This window comes from Podarcis liolepis, assembly GCF_965112155.1.
Source record: "Podarcis liolepis genome assembly, chromosome: Z".
Taxonomy (NCBI): Eukaryota; Metazoa; Chordata; class Lepidosauria; order Squamata; family Lacertidae; genus Podarcis; species Podarcis liolepis.
This window is the reverse complement of record NC_139570.1, coordinates 2007196-2024568: the sequence shown is the minus strand read 5'-3', so window position 1 is coordinate 2024568 and position 17373 is coordinate 2007196. Positions and strand designations below refer to the sequence as shown.

Here is a 17373-nt window from a genome sequence, read left to right as displayed (position 1 = left end):
AGTATGCTCCCCCCCACTCCTCTTCCTCCACCAGTGCATGGGAGTTGGTTGGATGCAGGGATACCAAAGAAGGATGTCAGAAAAGCCAGTGTTGCATTCTAATGCTTTATTAAAACAAAGGTGCAGACTCACAGCACTAGCCTTTACAGACATAGGATAGACACCACAGTTAGCAGGTGGCTTTTCCGCACCTGATTAGGGCATAGGTGGCAAATACCCAAGTCTTAGCATCAGCTCCCCTTTCTGGGCTCAGAGCCCAGCACTCCAAGCCCACAGATAAGGAGAACATCAAAGCAAGCCCATTAGCTTATATCAAAGCAAGGAAATATAAGCATATATGAGCTCATTGTTATAACCAGTACAAATTAATTGTGGGGTTATCTTGACTAGCAAGATGGTGACTGCAGAGCTTCCGGAACAGTTCACCTTGGGTTCAACACATGCTCGGCTCAACATCAAGAGTAAAGAGCCACAAGTTCATGTCACTTCAGGAGAGTGAGCTGAAGTCCATTCCAAAAGGTCGGTCATTAGATGGGATGTATCCTTTAGGTTTACATAAGAAATAGACTGAAACCAAAGCTCTGAAAAATAGTCTTTGTGTTTCTTTCTTGGCTTGCCTACATTCCTGGCTTAATTTATTGTTTAATGTCCGTTGTTCAGAGATACTTTTTAAAAACATGCATTTGTCAGAAGAGTTGGTTCTAGTTCCTACTTCATGGAAGGGTTTCAGAGGTATTTGTCGTGTAAAAGAAAAGTACTACAGCGGTGCCTCACAAGACGAACGCCTCACAAAACAAAAAACTCACAAGACGAAAGAGTTTTCCGTTTTTGAGTCGTTCCGCAAGACGAATTTCCCTATGGGCTTGCTTCGCAAGAAGCAAGCCCATAGGGAAATCTCCGGGGACCTCTTTTAAAATGCTGGCGGTCAGGAGCAAAGACTTTTGCCCACCGCCGGCCTTCAGAAGAGGTCCAGGACCTCTTCTGAAGGCCGGCGGGGGGCAAAAGTCTTTGCTCCCCCCCGCCGGCCTTCCCGGGACAGCGGAGACTTCTCCACTGTCCCAGGTGATCTTAAAATGCTGGCGGGCGGCAGCGAAGCCTTTGCTGCCGACCCCCAGCATTTTAAAATCGCCCCGGGACAGCGGAGACTTCGCTGCTGCCCGCCAGCATTTTAAAATCGCCCCGGGACAGCGGGGGCTTTTAAAATGCTGGCGGCCGGCAGCAAAGCCCTCCTGTCCCCGGAGCTTGCGGGGCGGGAGGTGGGGAGAAGGGCTTTTCTTCCCACCGCCAGCCTTCAGAACAGCCTTCTGAAGGCAGTCGGTGGGAAGAAAAGCCCTTGTCCCCCCCCCCAGCCTTCAGAAGAGGTCGGGGGACAGACTGTCCCCGGACCTGGTCTGAAGGCGGTTTCCATAGGAACACATTGATTGATTTTCAATGCATTCCTATTGCGAAAAACTCGCAAGAAAAGCTCGCAAGGAGAAAAAACTTGCGGAACGAATTAATTTCGTCTTGCGAGGCACCACTGTATGTTGCTAAGCTTTTTGCCCAAAAACGAGTGCTAGCAGACTTTTTAAAAACAGTATGTCAGAATAGAACATAAAGGAAATGAAACCTTAACCAATGTTGAGCATTCCTGTAGTTGAGCACACCCCAAGCCTCTATTTGAAATTAAGAAAATGAATATTTTCTAAAAATATAATCAATATACTTCACCACTACACCTTTTATAGTAATACAAGATTAGCTTGCTATTTCATCCGTGAGTCTTTATTACCCTCTATTAACTGTTCTAAGGTTTTGAGCAACATTTTAAATAATTTAATATTTGGATTAAGATGCAATCTCTCAGTTTTATTAACTACATATGCCTATAAGCACTATACATTTTTTAATGCAACCTGCTAGTGAAATGGTTCAGATGTGGCAAACTTGGTTTTGCACTGTTATTAGTCTGAACCAGAAACAGCCCATTAAAGATTCATTGCTGAATCCAACCCAGAACGAAACGACAAAAAACCATCTAATCCAGGGGTTGGCCACCTAAGGCCCATGGGCCACAAGAGGCCCAGGGGGTCATTTAACTGGCCCATGAGCCGCCCCGGTACCGAGCCGCCTGCTTGGCAAGTCTCTGCGTGCTGCGAGCACAGCATGGGGACTCGCTTCCGTGGCGCCAGAGATCATGTCTGCGCAGGTGCTGACGCCAGAAATCGCGCGTGCAATCCGGCCCACAGAAGGATCTCCACTGGAGTGAACCGGCCCAGGTGAGGTAAACCTTGCTGACCCCTGACCTAATCTTCTTGAAGATCATCTAGTTCAGCCCCTTCTGAAGGCAGAGTGCAACCACAGCAACCTGTTCATCCTGTGCATAAATACATCTAAGTGAAGGAGAGCCCATTACTTCTGAGACAGTCTGTTCCAGCACAGAACACTTCTTAACATTAGGAAGCTTCCAGCTAATTCCACATACACCCCTGCCAAAGTTCCCACCTCTTGGTTCCCTTCCAGCCTTCTGGGGGAACAGAGGACACCCCTACACCAGCAGAAAACTCCTTCAGGTATTTGAAGACAGCTATCATCTCTCCCTTTCACTTCCCCTTAAGAGTTCTTTCCATTAGTTCTTTCCTCATAGAACTTGGTTGCCACACCATCTGGACCAATGTCCAGGATCATCTTGAATTGTGGTGCTGTGTTCCATGGTATTACCCATCTCCACATTTAATCCACAACACCTCTATACCTTCATCCAAGTCAAACAACACATTTCTCTCCAGGCTGACACAGAGACGTTATGGAAGAGCACTTGTTCAGTGCAGTTCTTCAACCAGTTAATCCTTACCAATTCTATCACCCAGTAGATAAATGATAGATAGATAGATAGATAGGAGAATGATGTTTGTTTCATCTTTCTAGGTACCTATTTTCATTTCACCAACTTTTCAACAAGAGCATCATAGGCCTTATCAAATGCTTTGCTGAAGTCAAGATATAGAAATCTATTATCTACCACACTACAAACTAATAAAGAAAAAAGGATAAATGCTGGTCTAGTATGACTTACTCTAAATCAGTGGTTCACAAACCTTTTGCGGTTGCCACCCCCTTGATTCCATTAAATTCCCAGTGCCCCCTATCCTATCTGTCAAAACCATTATCCAAATGGCAGTTTGCAGGACCCACTAGGGAAGTTAACAACAAAATTCAAAGCATTAACAATTAATTGCACCTTTATTCAAAATCCAATTAAATCTATAGTTTAATTAATTCAACCAAGGTGATGAACTTGACCCAGTGCCCCCAGCTTTGCAAAGCCTGAGTTTTTTTACACCTAACTGCTGACATAAAGCAGACCAGGTTGTGGTTTCTCACATCTGCCTCCTCAATTCTCTCTATTTCCCTCACCTTGTTGGGGAAAAAAGACATTTGCCCATCTCCAGTATTCCGGCAGACACTTTGGAACAGGCATGGGCAGGGGTCTGCAACCCGCGGCTCCGGAGCCGCATGTGGCTCTTTTACACCTTTGCCACGGCTCCGGGGCGGATACTAGCAAGGGGAGCATTGTGCGCCCCGACACTCCCCACTGTGGCGGGCGCTGTACTGGCTGTGACATCGCATGGGGGCGGTGCGTGCGTTAGTCACGGACCGTCCCGACGTCACCTTCTCACCCGCCCGCCCGCTACATTGTAAGGGGCATGTACGCTGGTCACGGCATTGAAAAGGGGCATGTATGCTCATTACTGTTTTGAAGGGGAGTGAAGAACACACACACACAAAAAGGCAACTTGTTAATTTAACGTTCATTTCTATGAGGAGGAGTAATTCTGAGGGGTCAAACAAAGAAATAATTTTTAAAAAGTGACAAAAAAGTTATGTTTATAATGACGAGTTTTGCGGCTCCCAGGTTTTTATTCCTTCGGAAACGGGTCCAAGTGGCTCTTTTTGTCCTAAAGGTTGCAGACCCCTGGGCATGGGGAATATTTGGCCCTTCTCCTGCTGAATTGGCCATGCTTCCTGTGGCTGAAGGGCCAGGGGTTCTTCATATCTGCTTTAGAATATGGTGTGTATGTACACACGCACACACACGAATCACAGATTCTTAGGAAGCTGAATTTTGCACTCTGGCTCATGTATAATGACATGTGCCCCTGCACACAGCTGCAATTATATGGTACATACCAACTACCTCATTCTAGAAACCCAGCCACGTCCCTTAGCATAGATATTACCAAGACAAACAACAGTGATGCAGTTTTGGTAATTAATACAGGTATCTATTTTATTTAAAAAAGTTACAAACAGGTGGACTGTAGGGTCGTCTTACAAAATAATGAATGAATGAAATCGGGGGGGGGGGGATAGGTGGTTTTTAGTTTACAATGCATTAGATCATAGTTCTAAGTTTTGCATTCACTAATTTTCCCAGGTTTTACTTTTCCACCAATAAAAGGTACAGCACACTGGTTAAGTTCAGGTTTCCTTTTAGGTACATATCACGGCTCTCAGCTGTGTCCATGCAAAAGGTCACAATTGTACCTAGGGGGGTATTTCTCTCCCAACAAACAGCTGCATTCACGGACCCTGGCCAGTTGCTCTGGGGGGGGGGGGGAGAGGAGCAGGGCCTCAACACCCACCGTGCAAACAACAGAAAAGGTGGCTAAGGGAGACAATAATTCTTTCAGAATTATCTTGTGTTCTGCTGCCACTTTTCAGTCTAGGGGACAGGGTGGTTTGGGAGACCTCTGAAAATGGCCTTTGTTTGGAGAGTCCCACTGCAGTGATTTGAACACCCAAGAGAGATGCTGAAGGGCCAAAGAAAGCAGCCCACCAGAAGCTTTGCCCTCAACAAGCCCTGATGAAGCTAAAAGGGGACTTAAGAGACAACTTTTTCAATTAACAAAGAGACCCAGGAGGCAGGCCTGGGGGTCCTGCAAATATGCACCTTGCGTTATCAGCCACTTCCACAAAGCTACTCCTCACTGCAACCCAAGAGGAAGCCTCAGCTAAACATTTGGTCCCTTATTCCAATTTGCAGTGAGGAAACTGACACTGGGCATAAGTTTTGCCATTCCTGGTAATATACCAACTGCTGATGTCAGTTAAGAATTTTAAATCACATTTTAACAAATGATCAATTAAGAAACAAAAGGGAAAGGGTTTGGTGGCAATGCAAGGTTTCAGCCCTCTTAGGAAATTAGGTTATTTGGATCCTCTGTTCCCTTGGCACTACTAACATGTTACCATATAAATATACTTTGAGAACAGCCTTCAGTTTTGAAGTCTTCCATTAAAGTGCAAACCTAACATTAATTTCTAGTAACCCCATTGCAAATTTGGTAACCTGAAGCTTTAAACTTAAAACTGATTTTTTCTCAATAAGGTTCAAATGAGACTAAACATGCAGAATGCTGGTGCCTCTTTTTGAAATTATAGTTGCCTCATATCTCAGGCTAGTACTTAATTGCAAGAATTCATTGTCAACCGGTTATTGGCTTTTATAGGACAAGCCAGTATTTATCAAGCATGTTCAAATTAATTGAGCTAGGCTCTTAAACCTACAATTTGATACAGGTAAATGAGCCACAGTTATTCAGACTGTGGGGAGGAAAATGCGGTTTCTCAAATCACTGCTGGAAAAAACTCCTACTTCAACTATTTATATACTTTTCATTCTGCTTAATACCTGTGTTGCTGTTCTAAGTTTTCAAGTATCCAGACAAAATAGTTTAAATCAGGTAAACTCTGCAGAAGGCAATGGCTGTGTAATGCAATCGTGCATGGAGTTGATGCTCAACACTCTTGCCCGCTGTGCCAGCTCAGAGTACTGGAAACCAGGGGAGTGGGCAGGAAATAAGCAAACAGATATTGCTTCAAAACATTATTAGGAGAGAAACAGTATTTTAAGAACTAGAAAATGTTTTTTTGTTTTTGCATTTGATGTCATCTTAATCCTGTCAGGCAAACCCAAGTTAGCTTTTGCTTTTGAACAAAAGCCCCATGGGCAACTCATTATTCTTTACCGAGAAATACAATATCAGAAATTGAAAAATGTCCTGGTGATTTAACATGAATGCTGCATCAGTTTAAAAGGGGAAAAACAAACAAACTCTGAATACCATGTGATAAGAAGGAGAACACATACAAAGCGCTGGTCAGCTGGAGACCCAGTCCAATAACTTCCTATCTTCATGTAAGACCAATGACCAGTCACCACAGCTGCTAGCGAAATGTGATGTTTAAAACATCCGTACAATATGACTCATATCTATGACACCATCACATGTAAACAGAACATTTTGAAGTTTCAACCAGTGACATTTTGGAGAAGAAAACTTTCTTTTTGCAAATCAAGCACGGATGTGAGGTAATATACAGAAGTAACCACTTGTTTAAGGCTCACTTTTATTCTCCATTAAAACTTTCACTTAAAAAGGCATTGAGTAGGTAATACTGAGTTTAAAATTTAATAAATACAAGTTCTGGAAATCAATTAAAGAAATCAAAACATATTTTTAAAATGAACTTTTGCATATTAGCCATTAATAGGAATTTAGAAAGCTATTTTAAAAAGAACGAGAAGGACTGAGAGATAAAGAACAGATTTCAGAATGTGTGGTAAACATGCTAAGCGTTTGTTGCAGGCCTACGGATGTCCATGGCCGCCGCTGACCTTTTTGCACCCACGCCTGGAAATGTGCTCTAAAGAGAGAGACAGGATTTAGCAAGGCTCAGTTCTGCAGCCTGGGCTGAAAGGGTTTCTCCAAAGCAGCATCTGTGCAAATTCCTCTGAGTTTTTATCTGCAGTTAAGACAAAGAGCAAATCAAAGGCAGGCTCAGCTCTTTCAGGATACAAAACCAGTGATTGGGCCAGGGGCCAGCCTATCCTTGTATTAAACAGACTCCACACTTTGGCGCAACAGCCCACGCCCACTGTTTCTGGGCATACCTTACCCCCAAGGTAGTTGAGATTCAGTCAGGCCCTTTCGCCTTGTCCTCTGTAGCTCCCCCACCCTATCAAGCACACAAGGCTCCTTTACATTCCCTTTTCTCATGCTTCATTTGAGTGCACAAATTTTCCCCTCACATGTAAGCCAATTTCATCATCAAGGCCAGGATTCTGCAATACAGTGGTGCCTCGCAAGACGAAATTAATCCGTTCCGCGAGTCTCTTTGTCTTGCGGTTTTTTCGTCTTGCGAAGCACGGCTATTAGCAGCTTAGTGGCTATTAACGGCTTAGCAGCTTAGCGGCTATTAACGGCTTAGCGGCTTTAAGAAAAAGGAAACAAACTCGCAAGACGTTTCGTCTTGCGAAGCAAGCCCATAGGGAAATTTGTCTTGCAGAACGGCTCAAAAAACGGAAAACTCTTTCGTCTTGTGCGTTTTTCGTCTTGCGAGGCATTCGTCTTGCGAGGTACCACTGTACTGTGAGTGGCACAGAGAAAGCAGGCGGTGATGCTTTTCAGACAGTGTTACACCTGGCAAAGTAGAATTTGCAAATGGCATCCCTCAGCAAGGAAGGCAGTCCACACACCCCCAAACAGCCTGACATAAGAGAAGAGAGACCACTGGTATTTCACTGGAAGCCCCCCCACCCCCAGGAGAGGCTGCACAATGTCACCGGTGTTATTCCATTTGCAGCAACTGATGTGAGTTTCAACACAAACTTTTAAACTGCAGAACACAGTCAGCAACCACCCTGGAATATTTAAATGACAGCTGACACACAGACTGTTTTTGTAACCTCTTGCCTCTTTTGAGCCAAGAGGCAGCTTCAAATCATGCAGAAGCACAGCAGGAATCAGCAGTGGCACTCTTCCGCTTCTTCAGAGGCTTCTATTATTAAAGTGATTTGCATGACAGGGAATATGCTTAGAGCAGCTTGCGCAAGGACTCTGGGGTCTGATCAACCTCAGAAGGCCCATACCCACATTCCTTTTAGACAGCCATCTTTATACCCAAAGCCAGGCAGCAGGAGGAAAGTCTCAAGAGAAGACTTGCTGCCTCTGGAGTGGTTCTCCTTGGACTAGGCTGGGTGCTTCGCTGGACTCCAACTCCCATCAGCCCAAGGCAGCCTGGCCAATGGTCAGGAATGATGGCAGCTGCAGTCCAGCAAAATCTGGAAGGTACCAGGAAAGATGGAAGACCAGGAAACAGATGCTGAGGCAAGTACCTCAGGCCAGCCTCCCTCCTTACACACGGGGCTAAATGAGGCAGCCCGATGGCTGCCATCAACTTGCATCTCCACCTCATTTTCTGCGCTAGTCTGCATCCTGCTGGTGCGCTCATGAGGTTCCAAAAACTATCAGTACTAACTATGAACTATCAGTAGCCCGTGCACCTTGTTAATCTAGTTACTAGGCACTGTTGCAAATAATGTGGTTTTGCCACTTATTTCCCACCTCACCAACTACTGTTGAAACTCTATTACACTTTTGCATAGCCTGTATGATCACATAAGGCACAGAGGTCCACTCTGCTGGTACCCAATGCAAGCACTTTAGGGCCTAACCAGTGGCTCTCCACCAAAAGGCAGGTGTATGCTTCAAGGCAAGTTAACTGAGGTGCTGCTGTGCATTCACATGATCCTCATTCAACTGGGGCAAGTTAGCAATTATTTTCTGGGCAAACTTGAGAGGGGCAGAATGCAAGCACTGCAAACAGAGGGCAGCAGCTTCAACCCTTTGCTACTCTGGCTAAAAGGCTTTTGAAAGGCCAGTCTCTGTGCAAGACTACGGGGAGCCATCAGCAATTGCTATAGACCACGCTGGGCTAGGTGAACCAACAGCCTGATGCAATGTAAGGCAACTGAGAACAATAGCAGGGATCTCCAAAGGAAAGCTAGTCAAACTCATTGCCAGAGCAAAAAATTCAGGGCGACAGCAAACCACAAGACATTGGTCAGATGTCCAGCAGAAGCCACCTGCCATGGCAATGTAGGCTGGCAAGAAACTGAACAAAGTGTGTTTCTGAGAGATCCAGTGGAGTCAAGTGCTTCCTTGGGAAGCACAAGTCTGAATCCTGGCCCAGGAACAAATTTGACTGGACAGCATAGGACAAGCTCCCTACACTGTCAAATGTGCTGCCACTCCTCACTTCACCTCAGTCACAGGGTTGCTGCAAAAACAATGCTACTGCCCAGTTTGTTTAATAATAATAACAATAAAAGACACTGTAGTCCACCTTGAGCCTAACAGCTCTCTCCTACCCTTGAGTGGTATTCTGCTATCCATGGAGATTCCACCAACCTGCTTGGTATGGCCATGATTGAGATTCTGCTTTCTCTTTTTCACTGGACAATACAAGTTGTACAACACTGGTCTTGCTTTTCAGGCAGGGATGCATAGTTCATTTGCCTCACGATCTCTGCAAAGAGTTCATCCACCATGGTCTTGCTCTTGGCAGATGTCTCCATGAATGGGCAGCCCCACTCCTGGGCCAGAGCACGACCTTCTGCCGACAAAACCTCCCTTTCCGACTCCAGATCCACTTTATTCCCCACCAGGATGAGAGGAACCTTCTCGTATCTCTTTACACGGACAATTTGGTCCCTCATTGGCTTGATGTCCTGAAGAAGAAAAGAAAGCCATTGAAACCCTCATGGCTGCAGCAGTGCTCAGACAGCAAACCAGTGCAACTGTGACCAAATGTTAAGCAATTTAGCCTACATGCCAGAAAGCAGATCTGCCTCCACTGAGAGGGCATGAAGTGACAGTTTTCATTTAGGGGGCAGAAATATCCCTGTGGGAATGGCAGGTTCAGGGAAGGGATTTATGCTATGCCTTCAAGTATGTTATTTTGCTTTTAAAAAACCCATTTGTATATATTTTTGTATTAAGAAAGGTCCTTGTCAAAAACTGTACAACACAGGTACAAGAGACACATGAGAACAAAAAAGACAGATAGGCAGATGGCGGCATGTCAGAGGCTTGACAAGCCTTCCAAGTCTCTGGGTCTGTAAGAACAAGGGGTCTCTCACGACACCTGGCAACCCATGTGGGGAGGGTGTCCACAAGTTGTTTTGCAAGCCTCCACTGGAGCATGGGGAGAGTGTGACTATAAATAAGTCACTTGGGATCTATAGGATCTTGCACACTTCTAAGGTACAGAAATTAAGTATTGAAAGCTACAATTATTAATGCAATTGCATGGGAAGACTCACGCCTACTTCCTTTTGATTAGGAGTGCTAAAAAAAGACACACACACCCAGTGCAAGCGGGTCCCACTGCCCCACTTGAAGATTCAATAGAGGCTTGAGGTCTTGAGGGGTTATTAAGTTGTCTTTCTGCTAGAACATGCAAGATATCATGAGCAGAGAAGAGAGGCAGCCAAGTGCAATAGAAAAGAAATGCCAAGGAAAGAAGCATGGAATCAAGATAAGCATTTATCTAGCTATGCATCCACCATGGATATACTCCACTCTCTGCGTGGGTGTAATAGAGTCTGCCAAGAAGCTGGAGTCCACCCAACTCAGCAAGTTAGCTGGTGCCAGTAAGGAGTCTTTGCACAGCTTTTAGGGAGGGCCAGCTTCTAATCCTTCCCATGCATTCCTTCCCACTCCAGGTTACAGGAATCACTATTAAGATGCCCAATTGCAGCTCTGCGTGCTTGGACTTCAGACATGAAGGTTTCAATAGCATGCTCAGACTCCCCACCCCCCACCCAAAAAAAAATTATTGGGAACTCAAGCAGTTAAGAGCTAACTGGCAAAGACCAAATTGTTTTATGGTTGTGAACTGAGCATATTTGAAGACTGCTACGTTACCTAAGCCACCACCAATACAAAAACTATTTTCACTCTTTAAAAACTCAGCAACAAAGCATCTGACATATCCTGACACAACTCACAACATGTCAATAGCTTTTAGCAATCAGTATCTGCAGTCATTCCTTCTGACCCAAACTGTCTTCTGTAGCAAAGTGTGGTCAGATTTTTAAGAAAACAAGTTATATGAATAGATATTCAAAAACTTTTGTGTATGTTTTGGTAAATAATGTTCAGCTAAAAACACAGTTTGGTGTTTTTAGCTAAAACCACAGCTATGGTTTTCCCAGTAGTGATGTATGGAAGTGAGAGCTGGACCATAAAGAAGGCTGATCGTCGAAGAATGGATGCTTTTGAATTACGGTGCTGGAGGAGACTCTTGAGAATCCCATGGACTGCAAGAAGATCAGACCTATCCATTCTGAAGGAAATCAGCCCTGAGTGCTCATTGGAAGGCCAGATCCTGAAGCTGAGGCTCCAATACTGTGGCCACCACATGAGAAGACTTCGTGGAAAAGACCCTGATGTTAGGAAAGATGGAGAAGAGGATGAGATAGTTGGATAGTGTTCTCGAAGCTACAGGATGACTTTGACCAAACTGCGGGAGGCAGTGGAAGACAGGAGTGCCTGGTGTGCTCTGGTCCATGGGGTCACGAAGAGTCGGACACGACTAAACAACTAAACAACAACAACAAAAAACCATAGTGCTGCCAAACTGTGATTGTGGATAACAGCTTCTTAAAGTCTAGTTGCACTCCTAACAGAGAAATATATTTTCAGTTGCTTGAGATTTTTGGGGAGAGGGGAAACACACAAAAAGTCCTGGGGGAGGGGGCAGGAAGCATAGATGAAACAGTATTTCTTACCTGGAAAGATTGTTGGTTCACCAAACTGTAAACTAGGATGAAGCCTTGGCCATTTTTAATGTACAGATCACGCATGGAAGCAAACTGTTCCGTCCCTGCGGTATCCAAGATTTCAAGTACTGATGGGGAGCAGTCCACTTCAATCTCCTTGCGGTAGAAGTCTTCGATGGTGGGGTCGTACTTCTCAATGAACGTCCCGGTGACAAACTGCACGGTCAAAGCCGACTTGCCCACCCCCCCACTCCCTAAAACCACGACTTTGTACTCCCTCATGGGCGCTGGCGATCCCCTTGCACAGCATAAAACAGGGAGGCCGCGAGCCGGGGAGCAGCTGGCGGGCAGGTGGGCGCAGAGGAGGACGAGGAGGAGCAGCTGGGGCAGAGGAATGCCGAGTCAGGGGGCCGGCACGCCCCCCGAGAGGAATCGGGGAAAGCCGCGGGGGGAATCCTCATAGGGCTGGACGCCCCGGTGGCTTCTCCCCCACCTTTTCCGGGGGGGGGGCTCGCAGCTGCCTTTGCCCAGGGGAGGAATTTTATTCGGGGGGGGCGGGGTTGAAGCCGAGGCGCGCGAAGGAGAAGGTGGGCTTGGCTTTCCTGAGAGAGAAGAGGAGGAAGAGGGAAGCCTGCGCCTGAGATCGGGTCCCTCGCAAGGGGCTTCTGCCCTGGGGGGAGGGGCGGGGCGAGGGGCTCAAGGCCGCGCGGGATCGCGGGGTGCGCGCGCCCGTGAGGCGCCGGCGGCGGCTGCTGCTCCTGCCTCCGCCGCCTGCTCCGTCCTGCCTACGGGGAGGAGCAAAGAGCCCGCGAGGGGCGGCTCAGAGATGCCCTCGCCGGCCCGCCAAGCCTTCCAGCCCGGCCCCTCGACGCCCCCTCACCTGCGCCAAGCCCCGGCCGCCGCCGCCGCCGCCGCCTCACTGAGCCATGGGGTGGGGAACCGCCCGCCTGCCCGGAAGGCTTACGCAGCAGTACCGCTCACACGGCTTCCGGGAGGGAGCGGAAGGGACAGTCGATGCCGCGACACCGGGCGGGCGGAGGGAAAAGGAAACGGTTACGGCACCAGGGCGCATGCGCTATTGGCGACATCTGCGCCGGCGCAGGAAGAGCGAGGCCTCGCTTCCGGCGTACGAAACGCGCTTCCGCCGCTCTGTCCACCCGCCTTCACCATGCGGCTCATTGACGTTTCTGGTTCTGTCTCCGGAGGCAGGCGGGCGCCGACAACGACGTCATTTCCGGCTAGGCCGTTCAGAAAAAGCTTCCTCAGCGGATCGCAGGTCTGGCGAGGGAGGTGCCTCCAGTCCAGACCATGTCGGTGTCGCCACTTCCGCTCTCAGGCGCTGGGGTTTCCATGGCAACGCGGGCGGGGGAGGAGCTCGTCGATCATAGAGACCTTTTCGGAAGGTCAGATTCTCGCCCGGCGACTCCGGGCGGACTTCCGCCGCGAGACACGGAAGACCCCGGAGCCCCTTAGGGCGGCGGCGGCGGCGGAGGGCGGAGCTTATTTGGCGCAGCTGCCTGGCCTCGCTGCCGCCTTTCCTCCGAGGAGCTCAAGGGGGCGCGCGTCGCCCCCCCCCAACAACCCCGCCAGGGAGTCCGAGAGGCCCCGAGGGCTCCGTGGCCGAGCCGGGATTCGAACCTGCAGGTCTGAAGCGCAGCCCCTCCCTCGCCCAGCACGAGGGGTCCTTCCGAGACGCAGCGCGCCCTCTTTTTGAAATCACGCCGCGAACACTTCAACCTTGCTGCTGTAAAAGGCAGCCGTACATGCGGGGGGCGCTGTGGGCTAAACCACGGAGCCCAGGAAAAGCTGTACACCAGCTCCCGTGGCCGATACAGCGAGGTGAGCACCGCAGCCCCGGAGTCGTCCGCGACTGAACTGAACGATTAGGGGTCCTTTTACCTCTACATACATACATAATGCATACATGCATACATACATACATACATATACTTTCCATAGTTAAGACCATACTCAAGGTGGCTTGCGGCGTGAAAAACATTAAATAAACACAAAAGCAGCAAATGTAATCTTAAATGAAACAAAAAGCGAACCATCAAATCAAACCATTTCCATAAACATTTTAAGTTTAGGGATACAATAAATATATCAAAAGCATCAACAATCCCCCTCCCCTTTGCTTTAGAGAAGTAGGCATTTAAGGGCATAGATATTTTGCACTTGTGAAAAATTGTCCCTGTGACTCAGTGTGCGTCACACAATGCCACACCTTTGTACCAGTGGACATTTAAGGGCTGCAAGATGTGTCATATCAAGCTAAATCTGAAACACCTTACAATGCCTTAATGTTTGTTTCACTTGGTTTGCCTTCAATCAGAGTTCATAAACAGAACACCCAACAGATAATGGAAAAGGAAAAGGTTTTACCAGCAAGAGATGGGAATGACAGAATTACTCATAAAACACCACCCACACTCTGCCACCAAGGCTGGCCAACTTTTCATCTCTCAATAGAGAGGCAAAGGAAGAGATGCTTAACCACCATTGTTCCACTGGACTGGCAACTGAATCTTACTCCAACTCTGCAAACAGAAAAAAATCCCACAGGATACCTGAGGGCAGGTTAAGAGACTCAAGGGTGTAATGGAGAGCAGCTGCTGCCCCTGTAGGTTTTCCAGGTCAGAAGCATCCCAGAGCCTGAGATTCCTGGGCTTAAACCTGAGATCCAGCAGTGGCCCCTGGTAATGTCTTGGAGGCGGTCCCTGGAGGTCGACCCTAACTGGCAGAGGGGAACAGAGGAGGGCTAACCCTCAAGTGTCTATGTATTGCAGCCAGCTCCTGTTGGGCTTAAACTTGCAAGCTGCATGCACAGTCTTCTCAATTACTACTGCTGCTGCTACTACTACTACTACTATCCCTCTCGCAATCTGGAGATTCAAGCCCTTTCCCTGCCACCTGGCAGGGGCCCAGGCAAACTTTAAGCCCCTGCTACCTGAAGCAAATGCTTCACTCTGCCTAATGGTGGAGATTGCTCTGCCAACAGATCATAGAATCATAGAATCATAGAGTTGGAAGAGACCGCAAGGGCCATGGAGTCCAACCCCCTGCCAAGCAGGAAACACCATCAGAGCACTCCTGACATATGGTTGTCAAGCCTCTGCTTAAAGACCTCCAAAGTAGGAGACTCCACCACACTCCTTGGCAGCAAATTCCACTGTCAAACAGCTCTTACTGTCAGGAAGTTCTTCCTAATGTTTAGGTGGAATCTTCTTTCTTGTAGTTTGGATCCATTGCTCCGTGTCCGCTTCTCTGGAGCAGCAGAAAACAACCTTTCTCCCTCCTCTGTGTGACATCCTTTTATATATTTGAACATGGCTATCATATCACCCCTTAACCTCCTCTTCTCCAGGCTAAACATGCCCAGCTCCCTTAGCCGTTCCTCATAAGGCATCGTTTCCAGGCATTTGACCATTTTGGTTGCCCTCCTCTGGACACGCTCCAGTTTGTCAGTGTCCTTCTTGAATTGTGGTGCCCAGAACTGGACACAGTACTCCAGGTGAGGTCTGACCAGAGCAGAATACAGTGGCACTATTACTTCCCTTGATCTAGATGCTATACTCCTATTGATGCAGCCCAGAATTGCATTGGCTTTTTTAGCTGCCGCGTCACACTGTTGGCTCATGTCAAGTTTGTGGTCAACCAAGACTCCTAGATCCTTTTCACATGTACTGCTCTCAAGCCAGGTGTCCCCCATCTTGTATTTGTGCCTCTCATTTTTTTTGCCCAAGTGCAATACTTTACATTTCTCCCTGTTAAAATTCATCTTGTTTGTTTTGGCCCTCTAATCTGTCAAGGTCATTTTGAAGTGTGATCCTGTCCTCTGGGGTGTTAGCCACCCCTCCCAGTTTGGTGTCATCTGCAAATTTGATCAGATGCCCTTGAGTCCATCATCCAAGTCGTTGATAAAGATGTTGAATAAGACCGGGCCCAAGACAGAACCCTGTGGCACCCCACTAGTCACTCTTCTCCAGGATGAAGAGGAACCATTGATGAGCACCCTTTGGGTTCGGTCAGTCAGCCAGTTACAAATCCACTGAGTGGTAGCATAGTCAAGACCGCATTTTACCAGCTTCTTTACAAGAATATCATGGGGCACCTTGTCAAATGCCTTGCTGAAATCAAGGTAGGCTACATCCACTGTGTTCCCTTCATCTACCAGGCTTGTAATTCTGTCAAAAAACGAGATCAGGTTCGTCTGACATGACTTATTTTTCAGAAATCCATGCTGACTATTGGTGATCACAGCATTCCTTTCTAGGTCTCACAGACTGTTTGCTTAATGATCTGCTCCAGAATCTTCCCTGGTATTGATGTCAGATTGACTGGGCGGTAATTATTTGGGTCCTCTCTTTTCCCCTTTTTGAAAATAGGGACAACATTTGCCCTTCTCCAGTCTGCTGGGACTTCGCCTGTTCTCCAGGAATTCTCAAAGATGACTGCCAGTGGTTCTGAGATCACACCTGCCAGTTCTTTTAATACTCTTGGATGCAGTTCATCTGGCCCTGGAGACTTGAATACATCTAAACTAGCCAAGTATTCTTGTACTATCTCCTTAGTTATTCTGGGCAGGGGAAGGTAGACAAACGGTCTTTGGCAACTCTCAAAATCATGCCCAAATCATGCCCTAAGCCTGGGCCTTCATCCTGTCTCATGACTGGGTGCTGATAATGAAGAAAGTGCTCCCCTCTCACTCTTAGAGCACCAGAGGGATGTTTCAATACGTGTCACATAGCACCCATCTTTGCCTCTTTCAGTGTTCCTTTAAATTTTTTTGTTCATCATAACATTAAAACAATAGAATAAAAATATAACAAACGGTGTTACAATGAAAGCATAAAAACAGGATACAGTGGTATCTCAAGGTCCTCAAAAGCTGGTTTGGGCAAAAAGTGAGTCCCAAGTCTGAAAAGCTAGAAGCCTATTGCTAGTGTAAGGTACCTTGAAGGCCATTGGTCCAAAAGGCTGGGGATGGGGAGTGAGGGGAGAATGGAGTCTTCTCTGTGGTGGCACCCTGTCTACAGGACAGATTCCTTCTTCAGCATGGGTGGGAATTTTTTCTCAGCTTGAAGGCCACATTCCCTTCTGGGCAGCCTTTCAAGGGCCACACACCAGTGTTGGGTGGGGTTAGAGGCAAAGGTGGGTGGAGCAAGAAATGTACATTTGGTATGGTAGGCTAGTTTCATCACACACACAAACACTCTCTACCATCTATCCAGGCGACCAAGAAGCACAGTTAAGAGTCCAAAGACATAGCCTGGCCCACCAAGCACACTCAAGGATCAGTGACAGTTGTGTCCTGGGGAGAATCCTGAGGGTCAGATAAATACACTGAGGTTCCCTACCTGTTTTACTAGTATGACTGGCACCATTGTTGCCATTTTGGCACCAGGCTAAGCCTTGTTGGCCCATAAATTTGACTGAGCAGAAAGACCCCGAGGGATTGTCTGATTACCCTTAGGTCCAAGGAAGAAAGAGATAAAATACTAAAACTACATTACCAAAAGGCCTTGGAAATTGAAAATTCACCTATACAAATTTTCAAAGACATCCCTAAATATATTTTGGAGGTGAGAACCTTCTATAAGGACCTGGTCTACCTGCTGAAGAAGAACAACATCCTCTTTAGGTGGGAGTTTCCACAAGGACTGTCCTTTAACTACAAGGGAAAGAAGGTTAAAATAAAGACAATCCAAGATAAAGAGAAGTTTTTGGAGAGAAACCAAGAGGACCTACAGAAGGGAACA

At 47.2% G+C, this 17373-nt stretch overlaps 1 protein-coding gene across 3 annotated transcripts; it reads right to left on the bottom strand.

Annotated features, from left to right (window-relative positions):
* Positions 1–4243: 4243 nt before the first annotated feature.
* Positions 4244–12578, bottom strand: RAP2C (RAP2C, member of RAS oncogene family). 3 transcript variants are annotated; one of them, XM_083486634.1, is made up of 4 exons: positions 12492–12578; positions 11621–12213; positions 9237–9556; positions 4244–6789 (listed from the first exon to the last, which is right to left on the bottom strand). In XM_083486634.1, the coding sequence occupies exons 2-3, from the start codon at positions 11891–11893 to the stop codon at positions 9278–9280; spliced, it is 552 nt and encodes a 183-aa protein (XP_083342760.1). In that variant the 5' UTR covers positions 11894–12213; positions 12492–12578; the 3' UTR covers positions 4244–6789; positions 9237–9277. The 3 variants fall into 3 exon arrangements, with proteins under 3 accessions (XP_083342760.1, XP_083342759.1, XP_083342758.1); XM_083486633.1 differs by having other exon boundaries at positions 11621–12360; positions 12532–12578; XM_083486632.1 differs by having other exon boundaries at positions 11621–12369; positions 12532–12559.
* Between the last annotated feature and the right edge of the window lie 4795 nt (positions 12579–17373).